This window comes from Simochromis diagramma, unplaced genomic scaffold, assembly GCF_900408965.1.
Source record: "Simochromis diagramma unplaced genomic scaffold, fSimDia1.1 OVJJ01000596.1, whole genome shotgun sequence".
NCBI classification, from domain to species: Eukaryota; Metazoa; Chordata; class Actinopteri; order Cichliformes; family Cichlidae; genus Simochromis; species Simochromis diagramma.
Window position 1 is genome coordinate 20,056,844 of NW_024387245.1, and position 26,624 is coordinate 20,083,467.

At 40.4% G+C, this 26,624-nt stretch overlaps 1 protein-coding gene and 1 pseudogene across 2 annotated transcripts; both read left to right on the forward strand.

Moving 5' to 3' along the window:
• Nucleotides 1–8,348: 8,348 nt before the first annotated feature.
• LOC120747545 lies at nt 8,349–15,606 on the forward strand (annotated as a pseudogene).
• A 2,796-nt stretch (nt 15,607–18,402) lies between these two features.
• On the forward strand, nt 18,403–23,278 carry LOC120714530 (zinc finger protein Gfi-1b-like). 2 transcript variants are annotated; one of them, XM_040000792.1, is made up of 7 exons: nt 18,404–18,601; nt 18,791–18,891; nt 19,195–19,374; nt 20,770–21,002; nt 21,154–21,291; nt 21,686–21,851; nt 22,673–23,278. In XM_040000792.1, exons 2-7 carry the CDS (start codon nt 18,798–18,800, stop codon nt 22,849–22,851), a joined length of 990 nt encoding a protein of 329 aa, XP_039856726.1. In that variant the 5' UTR covers nt 18,404–18,601; nt 18,791–18,797; the 3' UTR covers nt 22,852–23,278. The 2 variants fall into 2 exon arrangements, with proteins under 2 accessions (XP_039856727.1, XP_039856726.1); XM_040000793.1 differs by lacking the exon at nt 19,195–19,374 and having other exon boundaries at nt 18,403–18,601.
• The last annotated feature ends 3,346 nt before the right edge of the window (nt 23,279–26,624 follow it).

Sequence of the window (26,624 nt, forward strand, 5' to 3'; positions counted from 1 at the left end):
TTTTGAGACAATTTTTCAGTCGTGCGACCATTTTGGGGATCGGCCCGAGTTTCGCCTTAATCATGTGTCGTGCACCGTGTAGTATACATGGGGTAACAAGAAGCGATTAACACCTCACGACCAGCTCCCGATCAGCAATCGTCTAGTCGCAAGAAAATCAAACCTGTTTGAAATCCTGGTTGCCCCTTGTGAGGGTATCGCACTGTTGAACCAGTGCAACGAGTCGATTGAACGCAGGCTCTCACACTGCACATGCGCAAACACAGAAATGGAAGTGAAAAGGAAGGAGTAGCATGACAGTGCAGCGTGTGATCTGGACACAAGCGATGAAGGCACAACTTGTAGAACTTTGGCAAGCTCATCCAAGCCTTTTCGATGTGGCCTCAAAAAATGATCACGACCGCAACAACAGCGAAAAGAGTTGGATGGACATTCCTGCTAAATTACAGCTGCCTGGTCAATGATTTTCATTAGCAATTTAGCAAAGTTGATTGTGGTGGTGTGTGTGTCTGTGTGAGTGAAAGACAGAGAGGGAGAGAGCACCAACTACCTTGTGGCCGCAGCTCAGTGCAGCGGCTTCGGCAATGGAGGTGCTGAACATGGTCCATTCGGACTCAATGTCCCCAGTCTCCCTCGGAATGCTGTTGAAGCTCTGCCGGAGGTGTGAGTTGAAGATCTCATGGACCGGGCCTCTGCTCGACGTTACCAACACAACCTTAATGTACGTTTGGGCGCGCCAGGTCTGTCCGGTGTCCTCCCTCACCACCTGATTAAACTCACCACCAGGTGGTGATCAGTTGACAGCTCAGCCCCTCTCTTTATCCGAGTGTCCAAAACATATGTCCTCAGGTCTGGTGATACGATTACAAAATCGATCATCAACCTGTGGACTAGAGTGTCCTGGTGCCACGTGCACTTATGGACACTCTTATGTTTGAACATGGTGTTTGTTATGGCCAAACTGTGGTTTGCACAGAAGTCCAATAACCAAACACCGCTTGGGTTCAGGCCGTTCCTCCCAATCACGCCCTTCCAGGTCTCACTGTCGTTACCCATGTGACTTCCAGTAGGACAACAGAGTCCCCAGGGGGAGCACCCTCCAGTGCCCCACCCAGGTATTCCAAGAAGGCTGGGTACTCAGACCTGCCACTCGGCGCATAAGCACAGATGACAGTCAGGACCCGTTCCCTGACCCGAAAGTGAAGGGAACAAACCCTCTCGTTCACTGGGAGAAACCCAGTAAGCTGAGGGGATACCAAGATACCCACCCCAGCCCGACGCCTCTCACCAGGGGCAACTCCAGACTGAGACATAGTCCAGCCCCTCTCCAGGAGACTGGTTCCAGAGCCCAGGCAACGCGTTGAGGTGATTCCGACTATATCTAGCCGGTACCTCTTAACCTCACCCACTAGCTCAGGCTCCTTCCCAACCAGAGAGGTGACAATTGGGCAATTGGGACATTCCATGTGCCAATTGCCAGTCTTGGTAGCTAGGAATCGGTCCGCCAGGATCTCCATTCCTGGCCGCCGGCCAACTCACATTGCACCCGACCTCTATACGGTGCCTCCTGCAGGTGGTGGGCCGGCAGGAAGACGGGCCCATGTCCCTTTTTCGGGCTGTGCCTGGCCGGGCCCCGTGGACTAAGGCCTGGCCACCAGACGCTTGCCCTCGGGCACCCTCCCCGGGCCTGGTTCCAGGGCGGGGCCCCGGTAACCCTATCCCGGGCAGGGTGAACTGTTCCCTTGATGGTCTTTTCATAGGGGTCTTCTGAATCGCTCGTAGTCTTATTTTAGAATAAAAGATACACAGATATATACAGGTAATATGTGCAATATAAAGGAGCAGGTGCAATATAAGGTGCAGTGTAATCAGTGGTAGTGTACATTAAGTAAGAGGTAGAGACCAGAAGTAGGAATGTTGGTTGCATTTATACTATAATAAATATGGTTTATAAATGGAAGTAGGAATGTTTTTTGACTACAGTGAAAATTTCCAAAATGTCCAAAAAGGTAAACAGCACAGTTAACCTTCAGTCAGGGTGGAGGTAATGGATGTTTGACAGCCTGTGGGTAAAACGTTTGAGACCGTTTGTCTTTGACCTCACCAACCTGTAGAGTTTACCAGAGGGGAGGAGGGGAAAAGTGATTGTCCAGGGTGTGAGGGGTCCTTGATGATGATTCTGGCTTTCCGCTGAAGTCTGCCAGTATAAAGGTCTCTAAGGAGGGTTAGTGAAGTGCCAATTGGCCACTCTGTCACCCTCACCACCCGCTGTAATTTTCTCTTGTCCTCAAAGTACAGCAGTTTAACCAGAGTGTACAGCAGTAGGTCAGAATGGTCTCAATGGTGGAGCAGTAGACGTTAAGCAGTAGTTTTTGGGGTAATTTGGCCTGACGCAGCTTCCTGAAGAAGTACAGCCTTTGTTGTGCTTTACCTACCTGGTGGGAAATGTTTTTGGACCAGGTAAGGTCGGCCAAGATATGGACCCCGAGGAACTTAAAGCTCTTTGTACCCTTTGTAATTCTTTCCCATTGATGTAGAGGGGGGAGTGTTCAGATCACTTTGTTCTTCTAAAGTTGATTACCATCTCCTTGGTATGGAAGCCCGTTTCCGGCACTAAAAAACAAACAAACAAAAAAAAACAAAAAAAACAAGTATCCATAACTCGAAATTTCGAGTTATTTTCTTGAAATTTGGAGAAACATAACTCGAAATTTGGAGTTACTTTTCTCAAAATTTCGAGTTAATAACTCAAAATTTCAAGTTAATAACTCAAAATTTCGAGTTAGCTCTGCCAATCAGTAATCTACGTGAATGAGGTCACTTTCTTGTTACCCAGAAACATATGGCGCAGAATAACGTGCACTCAAAACCGGATCGCAACAAATTCGCAAGTATGTTTGCTGATAGTAACGCCATGTGATTCAGCTAATAACACAAGGCCATGCTGAAAATACTCAGCAATCTGTGCATTCAAGACTGGATGTAATACCGGTAGCTTAGCTGCAGCATTTGTACCTGAGGGCTTCAGCTTCCGGGTAACAAGGAAATGACGTCATTGACGTAGATTACTGATTGGCAGCGCTAACTCGAAATTTCGAGTTATGGATCCATTTTATTTTATTTATTTATTTTTTTTAAGTGGCGGAAACAGGCTTCCATACCTTGGTCTTAAGCTGTGTTCAGATGTAGGTTGTTGTCACACCATCGCTTCAGATGCTGAACCTCCTCTCGAAAGGCTGAATCATTGTTGTACTCGATCAGTCCTATGGCAGTGATGTCATCAGTAAGTTTTATGATGGTGCTACTGGTGTGAATTTGAGAACAGACATGGGTAAAAAGTGAGTATAAGAGGGGACTGAGGACACACCCCTGTAGAATGCCTGCATTCAGAATGAGGGTGGAGAAGATGTGCTCTCCTATTCTAGCGTTCTGGGGTCTGTCGCTCAGGAAGTCCAATATGCAGGTGCACAATGAGCTACTGAGTCCCAAGTTGCTTAGCTTTTTAACCAGTTTGTGGGGTTGACATCCCAGCTAGTGAGTAAGACATAGGTAAGGTTTGATTAACTTGGCAATTGTTAGCCGATTAGATATCTTTTTTTAGGGTACAGTAAAAGCAAACTAAAGGGAGATCGCATGCTAGGCTCCAGTGCATTTGTCTTCACCAAAGAACTAACCTTAGTGTCCTTCCTCCCTGACAAAGCTTCAAAAAAGAAGATTTTCCTGCCCCTATCATCCATGCATGCGCAACCAAGCATAGGACCTACTTGCAAGCCTGAAGTGATTACATTTTACAATCAAACAAAGGGAGGTGTTGATATTTTTGAACAGTTGCGCGCTCACTACAGCTATGGAAGAAAAACAAAGAGATGGCCCCTTTGCGTGTTCTCTGGCAAGATCAATACTGGTGTGATAAACTCATGGATCATTCACAATCAGAATGTGATGAAGAGAGGTGATAACCAAATGCAGAGCAGGCCTTTATGCAGGCTTTGGCACTGGCACTTATCAAACCATGGACAGAGCAGATGCTCCCCTCTTCAAATCTGTCACGTCAACTCACAGTCCTGATCTGTAGCATGCTTGACATCCCCTCCCCTGGTACTCTTGCAGGTGCGGCAGGATCAGTGGCAGCAGAAAGCAGTAGTCCCCCTTTGTCAGGTGTGCTGACTGCCCCGCAGGCTTGGACAGGAAGACACAACACAGGTGCCATGTCTGCCATCAATCAGTTTGTCCACACATTACTACCCTGCGTCAACTGATTGCATGTAAGGAGTAGGGAAGTAAGAGTGGTCCTTTGCATGTTATTCTTATTTGGTGCAGTGGTTATGAATAAATATCACAGAGTGGTGATTTCCAAGGGAATTGATATGGTGAAAAAAAATATTTTAGTCAACTGGTCATTTTTACCCACTCAAAAAATGCCATTTTTGTTTCTCTATCCTGCAGCTATGTGTGTGTCAAGGAGACTGTGCAGGGAAGTCTCAATTGTCCCAGGAATAGGTGTACCAAAGACCAAGTTTCCAGCGTCATTATTTTTTTTGTTTAGGAATTTTTTGTTCTCGAATTCCTAATTCCAGGTGCCTTGCCACCAAGTAGTTGTTTAACTGATTTAGTGACCTCACCCCTGGAGATAGCGAGTCATCCCCCTCATCCTCAGATTCTGCTGGGCGAACAGTTTGCCTGATCATCTTCTCACAGGGGTTTTTGAATCGCTTTGTCTGAAACCTCACCCAGGACCAATTTGCCATGCTACCAGGGGACACACCCCCCCAGCAACATAGTCCCTGGAAAATAAAAAAAATATATATATTTGTTTATACAGTTATAGGCATATAGTTTTTTTTGTATGTTTTGTTTTTTGTGTACAAAAGTTATGGGGGCTGGACTAGACTTAACAAAAACCGTGCCTTTTGTTTTGGCTGATAACCAAACCTGAACAAAACAGGAAAACCAAACTAAACGAGGACCTAATCATGAAAACTCTAAACCAGGAACACAGAGACACATGGGAGGGTTAACAGGCGCACCAACAAAGGACTGAGGAAGACAGAAACAATAAATACACTGTGGGGTGACAAGGAAAGTGGAAAAACATGGGAAGACAGCAGAAACAGAGACGTAATGAGAGGGGAAGCAAATAAACATAGAGGGCACGACAGACACTCACAGGAGACACAGGGATGAGACAAAAATAGCCTAACTGACAAGAAATCATCAGTTTAATCATTAGTCTACATTTTAGTGTCATTTAGTTTAGTGTCATTTTCTCAATATTAGTCGATAACGGAATTCAGCTACAACATATCAGTTTTCTTTTAACCCTTTAAGACCTACCATAGAACCAAGGCCGCCAGAGCTAACTTTATATTTTTACATGCTGTAGTGCCATTTTTGGGAGCATTTCAAGTTGCTATACATATATACAACTGTTATATATAGCCCATATTTTAATAATATGTATGTATTAAGTCCATAGTAACTACATAAATTGCAAAAAAAAGTGCAATAAACTACAAAAAAATTGAAAATTGTTTTTGTTTTGTTTTTTACATATATTTCTACTTGGAGAAATTTAAGAGGTTTATCCCTCAAAACTTTAAATACAAAAAAAGTTGCAAAAAATAGTTTACAACAACAGGAAATTTAATTTGAGTGTTGTCATAATTTTATTTTTGAGATACACCAAGTTTTATATTCTGCAGGAAAAACTAAAAACAATCCTATGAAGCTGAAGAAGCTGACTGCACTCCACGAGCGTCTGGCAGCACAAATGAACCAGCTGCTAGTTAACGAGAGACACCCGGAATGGCTAACCGAAGGTCGAACGGTCCTTATCCCCAAGGACCCCAAGAAGGGACCGGTCCCATCCAACTACCGACCAATAACCTGCCTCAGTACTACATCATATCGGCTAAGATGAACAGGCACATGGGTCAATACATGAGCGGGACACAGAAAGGGATTGGCAAGAATACCAGAGGCACAAAACACCAGCTACTGGTAGACAGAACAGTCAGCCGAGACTGCAAGACCAGACTGACCAACCTGTGCACTGCCTGGATTGATTACAAGAAGGCCTATGACTCAATGCCCCACAGCTGGATACTGGAATGCCTAGAACTATACAAGATCAACAGGACCCTAAGAGCCTTCATCAGGAACTCAATGGGGATGTGGCGTACAACACTAAAGGCCAACTCCAAGCCCATAGCACAAGTCACCATCAAGTGCGGGATCTACCAAGGAAATGCTCTGTCCCCACTGCTGTTCTGCATAGGCCTGAACCCCCTCAGTGAGATCATTAACAAGACTGGCTACGGATACCGACTACGGATACCGACTACGGATACCGACTACGGAACGGAGCAGTTGTCAGCCACCTCCTGTACATGGATGACATCAAGCTGTATGCCAAGAGTGAACGAGACATCGATTCACTGATCCACACTACCAGGCTATACAGCAATGACATTGGAATGTCGTTCGGACTGGAGAAGTGTAGTCGGATGGTAACAAAGAGAGGGAAGGTAGTCAGAACTGAAGGGACTGAACTACCAGAAGGCAACATTGCAGACATAGAGGACAGTTACAAGTACCTGGGGATCCCGCAGGCGAATGGGAACCATGAAGAGGCTGCTAGAAAGGCTGCAACCACCAAGTACCTGCAGAGGGTCAGGCAAGTCCTGAGGAGTCAGCTGAACGGTAAGAACAAGATCTGGGCTATCAACACCTACGCCCTGCCCGTGATCAGGTACCCTGCTAGGGTAATAGGCTGGCCAAAGGAGGAGATAGAAGCCACTGATATAAAGACAAGAAAGCTCCTTACCATGCATGGAGGGTTTCACCCCAAGTCCAGCACCCTGAGGCTGTACGCTAAGCGGAAGGAAGGGGGTCGGGGACTGGTGAGTGTCAGCACCACAGTCCAGGATGAGACAATGAACATCCAAGAATACATTGGGAAGATGGCCCCAACTGACCGAGTGCTCAGTGAATACCTCAGGCAGCAGAAACCCAATAAAGAGGAGGGAGACGAGGAACCATCATGGAAGGACAGGCCCCTGCACGGTATGTACCACCGGCAGATAGAGGAGGTGGCTGATATCCAGAAATCCTACCAGTGGCTGGACAAAGCTGGACTGAAAGACAGCACAGAGGCACTAATCATGGCAGCACAAGAACAAGCTCTGAGTACAAGATCCATAGAGGCTGGGGTCTATCACACCAGGCAAGACCCCAGGTGCAGGCTGTGTAAAGATGCCCCAGAGACAATCCAACACATAACAGCAGGGTGCAAGATGCTAGCAGGCAAGGCATACATGGAACGCCATAACCAGGTGGCTGGCATAGTGTACAGGAACATCTGTGCCGAGTATAACCTGGAAGTCCCGAGGTCAAAATGGGAGATGCCCCCAAGGGTGGTGGAGAATGACCGAGCTAAGATCCTGTGGGACTTCCAGATACAGACGGACAAAATGGTGGTGGCTAACCAACCGGACATAGTGGTGGTAGACAAACAGAAGAAGACGGCCGTAGTGATCGATGTAGCGGTTCCGAATGACAGCAATATCAGGAAGAAGGAACATGAGAAGCTGGAGAAATACCAAGGGCTCAGAGAAGAGCTCGAGAGGATGTGGAGGGTGAAGGTAACGGTGGTCCCCGTGGTAATCGGAGCACTAGGTGCGGTGACTCCCAAGCTAGGCGAGTGGCTCCAGCAGATCCCGGGAATAACATCGGAGATCTCTGTCCAGAAGAGCGCAGTCCTGGGAACAGCTAAGATACTGCGCAGGACCCTCAAGCTCCCAGGCCTCTGGTAGAGGACCCGAGCTTGAAGGATAAACCGCCCGCAGGGGCGTGCTGGGTGTTTTTTTATATAGCACATATATATATATATATATATATATATATATATATATATATATATATATATATATATATATATATATATATATAGCATATATATATATATATAGCATATATATAGCAGAAAATTAAGATCATTTATTCAAATAAATGTATCAAAAGAAATTTAAAAAATACTCTGTAACAAGAATTAAATTAATTTAAAATCTTACTTAAATACCAGTTCAAAAGTAGGCAGTCACGGCACAAAGCTAAAATAGAGCATCCCAGGTTTCAGTCTGTGTAAATGATAAATGGCGTGTATTTGTATAGCGCTTTTACTAGTCCCCCCTAGGGACCCCAAAGCCCTTTACACACCCAGTCATCCACCCATTCACACACACATTCACACACTGGTGGAGGCAAGCTACAGTTGTAGCCACAGCTGCCCTGGGGCAGACTGACAGAAGCGAGGCTGCCATATGACGCCATCGGCCCTTCTGGCCAACACCAGTAGGCGGTAGGTGAAGTGTCTTGCCCAAGGACACAACGACCGAGTCTTTTACCTTCTATTCAGCTGCTATTCAGTTGCTTTGTATTTAACTTATTGGCAATTTGATTTGTTAGTCTTTTTAAAATAAAGTGTTTTGATCCTGTTACATGGCCTGTATGTTTTATGGAGTCCACTCACTAACATCCCCCACATCTCGTTTGCTCTGGTAAAGCATAGTATGCCAAGGAATTTTTTAGATCAATACTAGAACATAAAAATGCAATTTTTGGTTGTGTGTTTGTTATCCTACATTCAAATTCAGAGTTGTAAACTTGGTTTGTTTCAGTGACCATACAAGATTATTATCTGTGCGCGATTACTCACTTCCATGGTTATCTCGAGCTCAACTAAACACAGCTGTTCCCACTTAGTTACCTGTAATGAGTATAAAGACAGAAAAGTACATCTGTGGGGTCATTTTGGTTTAATTTAATTTATTTATTTTTTAAATATTAGTATTCATCAAGGCAATGATTTGATTAAAACTGAGCTTAGCAGGGTTTTTTGAAGTTGCACTTTAAAGATGGGGGTATAGAATAATTTCATATTTTTGTTAATTGGAAGCTGTTCAGCAGACTTTGCAAATTGTTAAATTAAAAGCAAGATATACTTTTGCTTACTCTGGTTCCTCCAGTTGTTTAACTCTTCAAGATGGACTTTATTTCATGCTTGCTCATTTTTTGGAAGGCAGAAGTCTCGAGTCATCTGTTAAGGTAATGAGACTTTATTTGTATATTCTTGTCTCTCTGCAATGATGAAGTCATGCTACCTGGATGCTTTTTTGTTGAACTGTAGTTTTTCCAGCTTATTCAGATGAGACGGGTATATTTTTTTTGTTTTTGAAATAACTCTGGGCAAAGACGCATGTCTCTATTGGGGACTGGGAACTGCAGTTAAAATCAGATTCTTATCTACTGCCATTATCACATCAAAGCTTTACCAGAACATATGGGTTTCAGCTCATCTTCACATTTTGGCCTGAATGACTAGAGCGTTCCTTTCATCGTGAAACATTGCGGCAGAAAAATATAAACATAGTAAACTTTTTTTTTTTGTCACGCATGCATCAACATAGATAAAGTAGTCAAATACATTCACTTCAGCCGTCCAAAAATCTGTAGATGCTTGGCTGGAAGTTATAACATGTTTGGAGACAAATCTTTATAAATTTCAGTACAATGGTCAAAGTGTTCATGCAGCATTTGGCAGCAGCTAAAAGCAGCCGAACAGAAGTGTTCATTAATCATAGCTGGTATCAAAATCTGGCTGCAAATGACACCTTTCATATATTTTAACTTGCATTGACCAAACACCTGCATTTGATATGAAAAGTTTTCTCCAGTGAATTGAAATCACTTAATGTTTTTATGGTAATGTTTGTCAAGTGCACTAAACTTGGATCACATTTAAGAGACAAACTATCACATATTGATGCTCAGTTGGTTATTAAAACGTCACACTGAACAAAAAGAATTATATTTTAATCGGTTTTAGACTGTGACTCTTCGTGGGACAGCAGCACTTCTGCACTAAAATGTTAAAATAGATATCTCCTGTAGTTGTCTTTGATTCCAGCTGGAAATAAAATGAACACATTTGAAAATTTTAAATGTTTTGTTATATTTCTAATTCACATTATTTCCTTTGTTGCTAAAAGGTGTATCCTAATAAAATCCCCTTGTTTTACCTATTCCCTCCAATTTAGGGAAAACATTTTGGTGGTTACAGTCACAAATCCCTGAATGGGCTAGAACTGCATTAAATAAAGAAAAAAGAACGAATAGAGAAAATATATCATACTGCATGCATTGACTTGAAAAGGGAAAAATATATATATTTCTATTATCTGGCAAATATGTCCAAATTCAAAACTTGGCATGTTGGAGATACATATTGTGATTTTTAAAAGATCCGTTAGGAGACAAATGTTGAAGTAAATATTGACTCAGTCTTGTGACTCATAAATTTCCCCCCAATGCCTCAGGTATGTTTGTTTGTCCTTCTTTTCTGTGTTATTTCTAACGGGCACGTTTCATTTTTTGTCATTGTTGATCCAGATATGGACTGAGAATAATGGTTTATAATGGTTTATCACAACTATATTCCTCTGAGCGGTCAGCAACATATAATGACACAAGGTTTGAATAGATTTAGCCTTAAATCTTTTGTATCTTGTTGGGCAATGAATAAAGACATTATCAGTCAAATTTGCATTTTTTCACATCCCTGTCAGGACAATGAAAAACAGAAATGATTGTGTTGCACAAGCAATCATCTCCTAACTTCTGACTATGCTTCCCATAGTTCTTTTGTGTAGAGCCCTGAAAATTGTTCTACACAATATACACAATTATGTAATGGCAAAAAGATAATTGTTTGTATTCCTCTCTGAGCCTTGTGTGCTTAGTGTAGCTGTATAGAAGCTGATGCTGGCATCAGAGTCCGACTTCCCTGCAAATCAGGGACAGGGGAATCAGTATCAATGTCCTGATTTTACAGGATGAACAAAGAGTAATCTGCACCACACAAAAGTTTAATGAAAGACGGTTTTTGGTGACAAGGTTTACAAACATGAAAAAGTCTTTTGACTTCAATTTCAGAGACAGGGCAACACCTTTCAGATGTCCCATGTTTTTTTTAAACCCCTCAGGCACATTGTTCATGTATTTGTCCACTGTGGTGGTTGGAAGTGGAAAAACGAGCTCCTTCACTTGTTTTTAGGCTATGTATGTTGCTTGGAAAGCTCCAGGCCTCTCTGTAACATCCATATCAGGAATAAAACATTTGAGCATTAAAAAAATCCTTTCAGTCAATCTTTGAATACATGCATATACATACACATATAGGGTGATTTTTAAAGTCTTGTCACTTTTCTCTGATTGAAGTCACCTCAAAGACTAGACAAACAGGTGCCTGTTGCCTTGGTGATGAGCCTATGCAAGTGTGGTGGGATCGCAGGCAGCCCACGTCACTGTTCTCACTTGAGGCTCTGTGGCTGATTTTGTAACGGTGGATCTAAAACTCTGGTTTGTTAATGATGTTTAATATGGATAAATGATAATAAAAAAAAAATCCCACTCATAAAAAGTTACATTTTAATAAGGCTTTTAACATATTATATTAAATTATAGACGTAAATCCTTTATCGTCATCCAAGCAAATGTACCTCAAACTTAGAATAAGTGAGATTTCAGATGCCCACATTTTTTTCTTATTCTGTTCAAATTGTCGAAGAAGACAAGCTACTACCCAGCAAATGTTTATTGAGTAGCCGACCGCTGGCGGTCTTGGTTGAAAAAATGTGCCAAAATTAAGAGTTCTTTGTTTTTGTGTTTTTTCCTATACAGATTATTTTTGGCAGCCAGTTGGAATAAGCCTAAAAAATGTAATTATACCACTCTCCGTGCTTTATTCACAAACATGTTATCTGGGAAAAAAAAAGACCACGGTGTCCTTTGATGTAACTGTTTTAGGACCCTTTGTTTTTCTAAGCAAATTTCCACAAAAGTCAGATTTCCATGAAAATCAGTGAGGGGCGGAGTCAACAAAAGGTACAACTGTCACTACCGTCACTGTCACTCAACTGCTTTCCTTCATCGACACCAGCGCATCTCTTCTCCGCGGATCAACTTCAACAGACAAGATTTTTATTTTTCCTGGAAAATGCTGGGGGGCTCTGTGGGTCTTCTCAGCCTGGCTGGGGGGCTTCTTTGCCTCCCTCCTGCTGTGTGGCCAGCCTGGAGGCTGCGGTCTGCGACCGGCTCCCGGTGCAGACGGTTCCCTGTGATAGTGTTTCCTCACCTGGCTCATGTGTGCCCAGCCCAATTTTACTCTTCAAACTCTTCAAGTGTGTGTGTGTGTGTGTGGGGGGGGGGGGGGTGTATCCATGATCGTTTATGTTAATAAGAGTGTGGGGAGTGAGTTGGAGGGCGTGGGGTGGGCTGCTTTTAACCATATAAAGCACTTTGTGCTACATCTTTGTATGAAAAGTGCTTTATAAATAAAGATTGATTGATTGATTAAACATTTCTTAAAACATTTAGTCCGAATTTTTTTTTTTTTTTTTTTTTAGAATTACGACAAAGAATTTGTACATTTCGGATTTGCTACAATTTGCACGAAAGATGTCCGATTTACTACAGGTGAACTCAGAGTTTTAACAGTTTTTGACTGCTTCGTGAATTAAAAAACAAAAAGCAAAACAAAATGTTTCTGTTTGTCAGCAGTATCATTATGCCGAGGTGTTTCATGGTGAAGATCAGAAAGTTTTTCGGGCGAATGACAACCGTTCAAGACGAAAATGAGCCGGTATCTTCAGGTAAGGTTTGGAAAAAAAAAAAAAAAAGATTTGACAGATTGTAAAACTATCTGAGAAAGACAGCGGTTAAAATAATCAGAGTAGATTATAAACGTGTTTAATCAGGGTTTTTTTTTTGGGGGGGGGGGGGGGGTTAGTATGTTTTTTGTTTTTTAAATCTTCCAACCATCCATTTTTTCCTTCCCCCCCCCCTCATGGGATATTTAATTAGTCTATAATCATTCAGGCATTTGAAGTTTGATTTTAAATTTATTACGGATTTATAGTAATCAGAAGGCAGTCTGCTTCTTGTTGTTTTGCCGAGGGGGAGGCAAAGCTTGAATCCTGCTTACTTTAATTATTATTATTGAGTAACGGAGATCTCTCTTTTTTTTTCTCTGTCTGTAGCCTCAGACAACCAGCGGCTCAGAAAACACTGTTCCCCAACTTCAAGTGACTACAGTTGTATTGTCTGTCAAAAGGTAAAGAACATGCATGCATGTGTCAAGAAGCAAGAGCAAAAAATACATCCATATTTACTTTTCAGTGCACCTTTCCTTTGTGTTCAAACCTGAAGTGTATCCAATTTAATGAGAAAAAAAGCTGTGTGTTTTAAACTGTCAGTGTCTCGTATTCTTCCACTGATGGACTTACTCTGTTTTAGGTTTACTCAACCGTTCATGGACTTGAGGTCCACAGCAGAAGGTCTCACAAAGGAACGAAGCCCTTTGTCTGCATACTGTGCAATAAATCTTTTGGTCATGTTGTCAGCTTGAGACAGCATATGAACATCCACTCAAAGGTAAATCAGCCAATTTCAATGGAAACAGAATTTTCCATGAATTATCTTGCCCCAAATTCTTCAATTTCCATGATGCACCCCTCTTTATTTTATTCTCTTTGCCTGTTAAACAAACAGCTTTGATTTCTGCAGCTTAACACAGCCATGAGCAATACTTCTTACTACTACTAACATTTTCTTGACTTTACAGTTGACTTTACAGTTATGCTTCAATATTTAACACTAAATGTGATCATATGCAATTCTTTGATAAATGGGCAAATTTCACTTTTGTAATGAAGCTCTTTTTTCTGATCACAGGAAATACGTTTTGAGTGCGAGGTCTGTTGCAAAACTTTTAATCATTCCTTTGCACTCAAAACACATCTGATAATCCATTCGGACATCAGGCCTGCCAGTACTGTAACAAGAGGTTTCATCGGAGGTCTGATATGAAGAAGCACACACGCGTTCACACTGGTAAATATCTTAACTATTCCACAGCATATGAACATTAATGTGATGATGGGATAAAATGAAACCTTTATATGATTCACATCTCCTGCTTTGCTTAATGCAGCAGGGGATTAGACAGGAATAAAACTGCTGATGAATCAGAAAAAGAACAAGTATCCTGTTCATTTGCAATTTAATTGTTTTTCTAACTTCCAAGTTCTGTAAGAGAAAAATCTATGTATTTGTTCACAGTATTTGTTAAAAACTTGTGTAGTGGCCTGATTCTTGTTTGTTATTTTTCATTGGAAAAATATTCTGCATTATTTTAGCGACCCTGATTTTGCAGAAGCAGCGAAAAGGGAACTGTAACTATTTTATACAAATTACAAAAATTATTTTAAATTCGATTATGTACATATTTTACTTCAATTTTTTTTAATCTGTACATTTGTGTTTTTATTTTTCTAGGTGAAAAGCCTCACAAATGTGAAATTTGTGGCAGTGCTTTCAGCCAAAGCTCCAACCTGATCACACATAGGTGGACACACACAAGCTTCAAACCTTACCACTGTGACATTTGTCCAAAGGGTTTCCAACGTAAGATGGCTCTATAGGCACCACAAGCGCCAGCATGGCGTAAACTGAAGAGGAAATGAACTCAGCTGAGTTTCCCTGTATTTTTACTGTACCGTATTTTATTGTATTTGTTCATATTGTGGTTTATGATTATCTTCAAAACTACTTCAACACTTCCAGCACCATCCTCATCAGGTACTCTGGTCAGAGTGAGAATGATTTAATTTCTAAGGGGTTTCTGCCATTTTGTGAGGTGAACTATGCTGCATCTCCCATGTACTGTTTGTTTAGTCCCACCCAAGATTATACCTTGTTTATCTTCTTAATTATGTACCTGATGCTCATACACTGACCACTGAGGTTAGTAACTCAAAACAGTTCTGGTTACTGTCATGGTTTGTGTTTTGAATTTTCTTGTGTTTTGGTATCTGTTATGTATTAGTATGATTATTATTTTCATTTAACTGGTTAGTTCTGAGTTTATTCTTATTACCTCGCTGAGTTTACTGATGATCAGTTTAGTTATTTGTTTATTAGGTTCCCATCAGTCTTTGTTCTCTGTGCCATTCTCTGTGTCTCTGTATATGTACGTTTGTTCCATGCCTCTCCTGTCTGTTTTGTCCTCTGTATGTGCTCCATAGTTATGTCCGCATCTCATCTCCCATTGTCACTTCCTTGTTCCCTTGTTAAGTCAGAGTGTCTTAGTCTGCCTTTTTCCTGTTTTATTTTGATAATCTCGTGGTCGATGTTCAGCATGTTTAGTTTTGTGGTGTCAGATTCATTTGTATCAGCTGTGTTCCCCCTGTGTTTCCACTTCCCCTGATCACCTACTGTCTGTATATATTGTGTACTGTAACAAGAGGTTTCATCGGAGGTCCCCCCCCAACCATTACTATTGCGTGTGCTTTCCCCTGTGGCTCTCCTGTGTCCCTCCCGTGTTTCCAGGTTTTCTCTAATGTTCTGGGTTTTGTCTTTTTTTTTTTTTGTTTCTCCAGTTTAGGCAATCCTCTGTTAGTTTGTTATTCATGTTTCTTCCCCATTGGCTATATCTGCCTAAATAAACGGCATGCTTTCAGTTAATTCCAGTCTTTTTCTTTTGTGGCCTTCGTTTGGGTCCTCACATAGAATAGAATAGAATTCAACTTTATTGTAATTGCACATGTCACAAGTACAAGGCAATGAAATTCAGTTTGCATCCATCCTGAAGTGTTTCAGCAATAATATAGATATATTACAAAATATAGATCTATTATAGTTGTGTTACAATGTACACGGTATGAAGGTATGTTCTGAATATACTATAAGTATGTACAGGCTCTAACTGTAGTGAGTGTGCAAGCTATGTACAGGCTATGAACAAGTATACGTATGGTTAGAAATATGAAAAGCTATAGCAGATTATAAATATATAATTGTGAGTATTAATAAACAGTGTAGAACTATAAATATTGTCTTGTACAGTATAATTGATTGTCTATACAGCATTTGCAGTAGTGCAGTTGAGATCAGTGAGATATATGGATAAATTATACAGTAGTTATATAAAGTGCCAGTAGTTGTAGGTGGTGGTTCAGTCCATGTTGTTATTGTGTGTATGAGGGTACAGTAGGCCATTTGTTTGTTTTTGTCCATTGTGTGTATGTTCAGTTATAAAAGAATAATACATAAAGAATCCACACTATCTGCCTCACATATTGTAACAGGTTAACTCATTCATAGTCATTTTTACATGACAGCAAATGAAATGTCACTGCTGGAATGACATGACCGAGTAGACTAAAACTACCCAGTCAGGGCATGATGGTTAATGTTTATTACCATCACTGTAAAAATCTTTGCATTTCTTCATTTCGTCATTATTTATTAATCTGTCCTGTGACTGGGAGTGATGTAGTGCAGAAGGTGATCGGATGTTTGTGTCTATAGTATGCAGTGTGTACAACACCAGTTCCAAAAAAGCTGTGATGCTGTGTAAATCTGAATAAACAGAATGCAAATCTCATACACCCATATTTTATTTATATCAGAACACTGAAATCATATTAAATGTTATTTCATGAAAATATATTTTAACGATTTGAACTTTATGGCAGCAGTATGTTTCAAAAAGAAGTTGGGACGGGCAACAAAAGGCCAGAAAAAAAAGAGACCTGGCAGCAGATCTGAGACATGACTGGATACAAACTTTCTCAGAAGTAAAGATGGACAGACATTCACCAAAACAAAAAACAATAAAAGCACATCTACAAATTGTGGAACAGCTGGGAAGACTTTGACTATCTTAGTATCTACAGCACAGCATATAAGACACCGTAAATAATAAAGAATAAGAAAATCTGGAGAAATCTCTTGGACATGCTTGGCATCAGCCAGATTTAAAATACAGTAGTTAGTCTGGAAATGAATCAACAGCAAAAGGTACAGAAATGTTTTAGAGCAACAAATGTTTCCATCTAGAACAGCAATTTTGTAGGGAAGGGCCTGTATATTTAAACAAGATAATATTAAAGCACATACTGCATCTATTCTAACGGCACAGAATTCATAGCAGCAGAGTCTGGGTGCTGAACTGGCCTGCCAGCACTGCAGACCTTTCACTGATTGAAAATATTTGCATTGCTGAGCAGATAGGTTTCTAGAATGGGACAACAAGATGTGTATGAATTGGTCTCCTCAGTTCTCAGATGTTAACGGACTGTTTTTAGATGAAGAGGGGATGCTTCACAGTGGTAAACATGCCCCTGTCCTAACTTTTTTGAGAGGTGTCGATGCCATCAATTTCAAAAATAAATTTTTCTTTAAAACATTTATATATTTTCTATGTTCTGTTGTGAATAAAATGCAGGTTTGTGAGATTTTCATACTTCTATTATTATTGTTATTATTATTATTGAGTTTGTTTTGTACAATGAAGTCTACTCCAAATGTTTTACTGATGTATTAAATTGAATAAAATTATATAACAAGACACACAATACACACAACAAAACGTAATCAGGAAAATTGAAAATAAATGTTCAATTTCATCTGTTTAACATCCGAATAAAAATACATGATCCTCATTGAAAATGCACACGTTATCCACAAGATGGCGCGCTCGCATTTCTCGCCCTTCTCCACAAAACGTTTTCTCCCTCCTTCCTTTAATCTGACGACAGTTATGCGATTTAATAAGCTGATATTTTCATTTCAACCAGAAAAGCCCAGACCTCTCACATTATAGGTCTCCTGTCACTCGGACCTCATCTTGTGTGAATCTAAAACAGACTGCCGGGAAATCTGTCATACACGAATAAAGACAAGCTTCGATAAAAGTACACGAAAAGAGTCAACACGGTTAATCTCCGGACTGGTTTGGTGTGTGTATCTTTGGAGGTCCTACAATCTCATAGGATCTTTTAGCCGTTTAAATCTTGCACGCAATCATACATCTTTACTGCAATTAAATCCTGTAAATCAAACACGGAGCGATGAAAATGTTTATTTATTAAATTAATTAGTTTTGTAATTTCAAATTTGAAATTCCAGCTTATATTTATTATTTTAAGCTTTTTTTTATTTAGATGAATTTGGTTTTGCTTTGCTGGTGACGGTCGAAGTCTAAAAGCCTTTTTAAAAAAAGAAACAAATAATAATTCGCCGAGCATATCACTATATTGGTCTTTTGCCTGTAAACCTACTGCACATATATTTTACCTTTAGTTCCGGCGTTTTTTTGTTGTTTTTGGTCCTGTGAGTACTGTGTGCTTTGTATAACTGTTCCTAAGGCCCTGTGTTGTTCTAAGCAAATTTCCACCTGCCGTTTGGCCTTTTCATTGGCTAAAACCACAGTCAGATTCCGCTGCGAGATTGAAAATCAGGGAGGGGGGATGAGCGGGAGGTATAAACCTGATAGGTTTACACTGCTTTTCAAAGACTTTTGGAATCGAGGCATCTCTCCTCTGAAATTTGTTTTTCTTCCAGAAAAAAGGAAATATTAACTGGGTTATTTTTCTCCCCGTTTGCGTTTGTTTTCGTCTCTAGAAGCTGCGAGGAGCTACAAAATCAGCAGGAGGACTTTTTCTTTTTCTTTTTTCCTAATCTTCGCGGATTTTTAACGGTATGAAATAATTAGACGCACTGAAATCATTTCATGTGAAGCTTTGAGATCATTAAAATTCAAATAAGAGGAGAATTTCCGGGAGTTTAAGTGTATTTATTTATTGTTATACTCTTGGCGTTGACGTAAAAGCCTACGTAAAAGCCTCGATAAAAAATATATTTTAATTATTATACTTTTCCGGTCTAGGATCACCATGCCTCTGTCGTTTATGGTAAGAAGCAAAAAGTTCACTTCCTACAGGCAAAAAAATTTCGATGAAGATGACTCGGAGGCCTCCGCAACATCTGGTAAGTCTTTAAAAAAAGAAGTGAGTCGCTATGAATAGGTGAAGAACGGGGCCCTATTAAAATAATTAAATGAAATTACTGCTGCAGGATGTAACTGCTTTTTATCGCAACCCCAAATCTTGCCGTCTTAAACAAATTTTTATTTGTTTTGCAAATTTAAAAAAAAACACAAAACAAAAAACTTCTGATGTTATTTGTTGCTTTTTCTTATTAAAGAAAATACCTAATTGAACAAAAGAAGATATTAATTTAGATTTACTTTCGCTCTAATCAACCGAACTTCACTTTGTTTTGGATTTGCAGAAATCCCAGCAGCCGTTCAGACCACAGACATTTCAGACAGGCCTAAGTCAGAGGGGCAATCTTCCCCTGAAGCCCCCCGCTTACTTACTAAGGAGGAACCGGAGCTTGAATGTCCCTTACCGCTTCACCCAGAGCCAAGCAGACCTCTCATGACTCAGACACAGCCGTACTACCTGCCAGGCAAGTTTAAAAATTTGCCATCTGGAAGTCAAAAGACTAGGCTGGAATAGAGACTGCATATCAGAGGTGGAAGTAGACGTGGCCCATTAGTTTTGGGAAGCATTTTAAAGCTTCAAAGTTGGCATTTTGACCACAGTTTTATATATTTATTTATTTATTAAAGATTTGCATATTCGGGTTGAAAAAGGGTTAAAAGTTATTCCCTTATGCTGAGTAGCTAACTAACAAAACACTAATTTCACTCACAAAACCTGAAGTACAAACTCTTTGGTCTGTACCACATGGTTATCAATCAGATTATTAATCAGACTGCTGTAACTGAAGAGTGTAACTGCTATTCATAAGCTGGACCTTGCTTTTGTATTATTTTGACTCTGACATAATATTTTGTTTGATGTGTTTTGAGGTAATTTGATTTTTATTTTGTAACATTGTAATGGTGTGCAGTCTTGGCCAAGTCTACTCTGAAAAAGATTTACTCTTAAGGGATAAATAAAAGTGGGTGTTTTTTTTTTTAAAAGAAAATTGTTCCATTAATGAGCATGAAAAGGCACTAACATCACAAAAGCTACAGCTGTCTCTGTGTCAGGACAGCAGTCCAGTTAACCCCAGTATATAGGTGAATGCACTGTAAAAATATTCAGCTCCATTGTCAGCATATATTTTTAATATCAGTTGTTTAACATGTTTTTCATGCTAGGAGGTATCCAGCACTTCCACCTTGGCTTTGTTTTTCATGTGTAGAAGTTTCTGTTTGCACTGGCATTCCACTCAATTTTGCATTACATCTTATCCAAATAAGTAACAGATATGTACATCTTTAATGTGCAGGATCCTTTTTGTTTTCAAGAAAAATACTATAAGGAAAAACAGTAATATTTCATGCTTTCATGCTGAAATAGAATTATAGACGTATGCTTACATCTACGAGATTGAGAAAAAAATGACATGGGTGTGATTTAACACACCCATGAAAATATAAAGCAATATATTTTTAGGCTGGATTGGCCCTTTCATGTCTTACAGTGGTTTGCTTCACTGCCAACTATTTTCTAATTAGCTGAATTTTAGGTTAGCTGAAGCTTTTTAACTTCTGCCACCTAAAAGAATCCAACATATCTGTACTGTTGTTACGTGGCAGCCATGTCATCTGATGCATGCTTTTAGAGACTATTGGTCTATTCACAGTTAAAATCATTAGAACTCGCTGAATTTCAAACAATTTTCAAGCCTTTTTAAACTATTTCCAACGAACCCTCCGCAGCTCAGTCTTCACAAACCTTGTACCATCACACTGAAAAATTTGTGCTACTGGAAAAACACCCCTGATTAAAAAGGCATCTATAACAAAGATAAGATGTGCTTTTTTTTGTCTCTTATGTGTGCGCCCTTTAGAGCCTCACTTGGCTGACTTCCAACCTTATGGCTCACAGTCGCCTTATGCCTGGGAGACATTGTCTCCTTCCTACAAGCTCCGTCAGATGAGTTTCAGCCCCACAGTGCTGCAGCATGCCAGCAACCTGTACAGCACCAACATCAACCGTAGTCCTCAGCCTCAGCAGCCTCTAGACTGCAGCACTCACTACTCGCCTTCTTCAAACACCTATCACTGTATCACCTGTGACAAGGTAGGTACCGCAGCTTGGGCCAAGATCAAAGGCTTAAAACTGGTTGTGCAGCTCGCGAAGCTGTTATGTCAGGTGCAGACATATTTCACGGCTTTCACTTTGTCACTTTGACTCCACTGACGAGTGCAATTATGGGCAAACTGTGTTCTAGGTATTTTCAACTTCCCATGGACTGGAGGTTCATGTCAGAAGGTCTCACAGTGGAATGAGGCCGTTTGGCTGCAGCATCTGCAGAAAAACATTTGGGCATGCTGTCAGCCTGGAGCAGCACATGAACGTCCACTCTCAGGTATACTGACGAAGCAGGAATTATTTCAGTGTTTAAAGAGTTTAGGGACATGAATATGCAGAGGACAACACATCTTGGTCTTTAAATCTTTAGTGTGGATTAGGCTTCAATTTTTTACTCTACTTGTCTGATATGCTGACAGCTTTCAAGATTCATGCTTACATTTAGTGAACACAACTATAGTTCCTATTCGTAAAATGCTCTTGATCATTTAAAGTAGGAACAATGAAGGAAATGTGAACATATACATTTCCTTTATTACAATTTTTCCCATCAAAAGATCCCAAAAATCTACTAAAATTATTGGAATGAACTTTTAAAGACAATTTTTTTCTGACATTTATTCACTAACTGATTATTGTGCCTCACTTTTTTTGTCTTTGTCCTTGATCAGGAAAAAAGTTTTGAGTGCAAGATGTGCGGCAAATCCTTCAAGCGTTCATCCACGCTCTCGACACACCTGCTTATCCACTCCGACACCAGGCCTTACCCCTGCCAGTACTGTGGCAAGAGATTTCATCAGAAATCTGATATGAAAAAGCACACCTACATACACACTGGTAAATGTCTTAACATTCTCACAGTTTGTGACCATCAGTGTGACCCTGCATATGATCCATCTTCAGCAATCACCTGCTTTCCAGGTCAAGCATGTAGGGACTATTTCTAGGAGTAATATAACTGCTGATAAATCAGAAAAAGAAGCTTAAACAAATATCCTGTTGATTTGCATATCTGGGTTTCCTCTTCACAGAGCTCTGTAAAAAGAACTGTAGTTTATATTTGTTTCCAGTACGTCTCTGACAAATCTGAACAATGGCCTGATTCTTCTCTCATGTTTTTAATGAAAAACGTTATCTGTATGACGAAAACGCTTGGCACCATTTTTGGTAATGTTGGAAAACCTGATTTTACCGAAGCGGTGAAAAGAAAACTATAACAGTTTTATACAAATCACTTGAAAATTGTCCAAGTTTTGATTGTGCAGATCAGGGGTGTCAAGCTTAAGGCCCAGGGGCCAGAGTTGGCCTGACAAAGACTCAAGTCTGGCCCACTTGACAGCTTTGGGAAATATGTATAAGGGCATACATTTTGGATTTGGGAAGTTGTGGGGAGTGAGCTACTTAATTGTACTGACAGCTTTCCTACATTCACTCCAGCAGTATTTCTTTCTCATGTAGAAAAACTGAGATGCATTGTGGACATTGTGCTTCTTTTTCTCCTGTAAAATTAAACTGACAGAAAGGGGAGTTTCACTGGTCCAATCCACATAAGATGAAAGCTGGCTGTATGTGGCCCATGATGTAAAATGAGTTTGATATCCCTGGTGTAGATTTCTTACGGCATGTGTTCTTCTGTGTGTTTCATTTTCTTTTTGTAGGTGAAAAACCTCATAAATGCCAAGTTTGTGGCAAAGCTTTCAGCCAAAGCTCCAACCTGATCACACACAGCCGGAAACACACAGGATTTAAGCCCTTCGGGTGTGACATTTGTTCAAAGGGCTTCCAACGCAAGGTTGATCTGCGCAGGCACCACGAGAGCCAGCATGGCATAAACTGAAGAGGAAGTGTTTTCTTTCTTGTTGTTGTTGTTTTTTAACCTGTGTGATAAATAATATTTAACAATATGCTGACACTGGGGGAAGCTGTAGCTCAACTGGTAGAGCATTTTCTTAACATATCACAAGGTTGAGGGCTCAGCCTTTGACCCCTTCAAATGCTGAGGTGTCCTTGGGGAAGATCCTCTTGGCCTACAAACATCTTGCACGGCAGCTGTGTGTGACTGTGAATGGGCACATGAGAAACACATTATGAAGTGCTCAGTAGAACCCAGTTAATGTTAAAAGGCACTATGTAAGTTACATTGAAAGAAATCTTTCAAGATACAGTATGAATGAATGTTTATTCTGATGCACTTTTCATTGTGTTGTTGCAGTGTTGCAATGTTCCATTGCTTAGAGTCCAATAAATATTGAAGAAATCTCAAATGTCTGTGGTTGTTGTTTTTGAATGAGGCAAAATATAATACTTGGTCCTTTGTCACCCCACGGTAAAATACACACATAGTGTGATGAACATTGTAAAACAGACTTTCCCTTCCTGACTGGTTTATTCTGCTTTTCATAGTTAGAAACACATACAGGATGAAACTGTGACTCAGGCCCCAGGTGGAAATCTCTCACAAGACTAGATATAGTGTGTAGTGGAGTTATCCTGCATTCAAATAACACCCAGAACATTATGCAAATCCAAGCGCAGGGAGCCATTCGTTCCAGAGAGTCGACTAGAAAGCAGCTAAAGGAAAGTTAGAAGCAAATACATCGTCCAGTTTTTATGTTCAAGAGCAAAAAGGAGCTCTGTAATCTCAGTAAAAATCAGAATAACACAAACCGTCTGCCCTGCCATACTGTATGTTTTCCCTACACACCTTTAAATGGCCTTTGCAGTGCATTCAGCCTAATGGGATACAGGGATTAATAAAAGGTTGTTGAAAAGGTACCGATTACTTACTCAGCTCTAACCACACCCAGGCAGCCTGTTGGATTTACTTCAACAAACAAATGGCGATTCTAATGAAGACACACCGCCCTCCTCAAACACCAAACCTGTTAGGTTTAAGCTGCTAAATGCAAATCAGATCTTCACCTGCTCTGTTTAAATCTGACAAGAACTTAAAGAAGCACTGTGAACATTTAAAGTGAACCCAAAGTTGAAGCTCCCACCCACCCCCACCTTCCCTGCCATGCTGTGATGTAAATATGATGATATCAGTTTTTCAGGTAAGTGGATCGTTACTGGTATGTTAGAATGAATAGTTTCTGTTGTTCAATGCATGCATCTATATCCACAATGCATGGGCCTAAAAGACTGTGAAAAAATGAACAGCTGGCACGCTACAAGACTCCAGTCTTACAGTTTTTCCACTATGCAAAACTGCAACAATTCACATCTGTTTTCCAATTTTCATTGATATTAAAAATGTTGCGCATTACATATTTTGTTATTGTATGTACATCTGAGTTTACCAACCTCAGTGGCCCACATACAGCAGCTCTCCACTGTACAGTTAAAGAACTAGATGACTTATAGATAAATAGATATACAAAAAGTATAAAAACGTACATTATAAATTCAAGAGCAAGTGTGTATTCAGTTGTGTTAGTGGTGCAGAAATCAGTGTTTGTGAAGGGACGAGTAGAAACATGAGGGCTTACTGTCAGGCAAACAAATCTGAGGTCTCTATGCAAAATTTGTTGATATTACAGTAGGGTCTGTTGTTATCCTCTGCAACAGTTAGACTTACTGGTTCTGCAGCTTGTGGGTGTGAGGAGACTGAGCAAATCAAAATCCTGCCCAGGTAAACCAACAGAAAGGGAAGGAGAGGATCATCTTGGGTGGAACCGAGCAAACAGGACATGGGTCCTGAAAGAGGAGGGGTGGTGCTGCCTGGGGAAGCCTGGGGGAAAACCAGAGAACATGAAGGTAGCATGCATGCCTGCATGTGTCTGCAACAATCCCACATGGAAGCAGAGGCATACAAAACCTTAATTAAGGGGAGTAATTTTGATTTTCTAACACAATTGCCAGACATAGCAGCTGTGTTAAAGTTGTGTGTGACCAAAGTGAGAGCCACAGTTAATTTGTATATCTTGTTGCCTGAGGTGCTGTATCCTCAAAGTTGTAAATCTACTAAACAGGAAACAGTCAGAAATACTCTCCCAAAACAACATTTTTTAGAAACTGTATGTAAAGATATGCAAAATCCCTGTACGTTTGCATGGAGTGCAGGACAGTGAAATATTTTGAGTGTACTTGTTTGATGTGTCTCAGATGTCTGTAAAATGGCTTCAAGTTTCTGTCTGACCGGTGGTGTCAAATGTCAGAATCATACACCAGAAACAGTCTCAGCACTGGCAGCCACAGTTATCTGCCAAATCTGATCCATCCAGCAAATAACCAAACCAACAAATTTTTAAAAAAAAATCAAGACTAAAACATAAGCTCTTTGTGTTATGAACAACACACCCTAATCCACACGCAGGTACTGAGTGTGTCTCTATCTCACAGACACAAGCAACAGGCGAGGTGATAGAGCACAGCGCTGAATTTGTCTTGCAAATTTGATCTATGCAAATGAGTCTCAGCCAGTACATTGGAAACTCTGCAGGATGAAGGCCTGAGGCATCAATGACATATTCATGGAAGACAGAGCGGGAGTTCCCCTAGTGGTGTGTCTTTCCCTGTAAGATCAAAGGAACGTCACAGGTCTCTCAGCCATTACTGTTGTAATATACCAGTAACCAAACAAAACTTGTGCCACAAGACACATCTCCAGCTTGCTCTGGCTGTGACAGTTGATCCCAGAAACAAGGGATAGACTTTTTTCCCGTTTTTCTTTTTCTTTTTTAAGCTTTATGGCTGACGGATGTCCCTGTTCCTCTTGTTATTTGACATTCCTGGTGATTCACAGATTTAGGATTGAAATGACTTGTCTCACAGATTTAGTGTAACAATTTAATATTTAAGAAGATAGCTTTCCTGCCTTTTTAGCTCGTTGTTTTTCATAAGATCATGCCGAAAATACCCTGAACAAGAGTGGTTTTATTAGTTTCAGTTTAATGACACCAGATCTCTCACCATCATGACTGTACTATTCAATTATGCCTGTTAAGGTTGTGTCTACTACAGGACATAACGTGTGACAGCCAATGTGGTGTAAAGCATTAAAATATAATAACCATGAATGTATTACTATGCACTCAAAATTTTGGTATAAACACTTCTTTTAGGTGGATTTTTGGACCGGTTCATAAATAACTCGGAGGTGTAAGATATATATATAGCCTGCAAGTGCTAAAATACAAGCCATAAAATATATTTTAAAAAACACAGGGAAGCTAGACGTTTGTTGTCTCTGTGGAGTCAGGCTTGTGTGACATGCCAACGATCCATCATCGGCAAACAGAAAAAACCAAATACAAAACAAACTGTCAGCAGATTTCCTCTGTAAGACTGGACTGGGGGCAGATGCCTCCACCGATCACAACCACTGCTGTCACACAACGCCGGGGTGTGATACTATTTGATTGCCAGTGGCACAGTGTTGTGGTCCTGCCTTCCTCTAGATAAGTGCAGGGATGACGTGTACAAACGGACACACCTACAAAATGTTCCACAAGAGTCATGAGAAAAACAAAAAAACAGATTAGCATGTTTGAGGGAGCTTTTCGTCTTTTTTAGAGGCAGAAACAACATGTTGCATTCAAGTTGCATCCAGACTGTCAATAATTATAAGGAGAGCTTCAGCACTGCAATATTTTTAGTTTAGTTTAG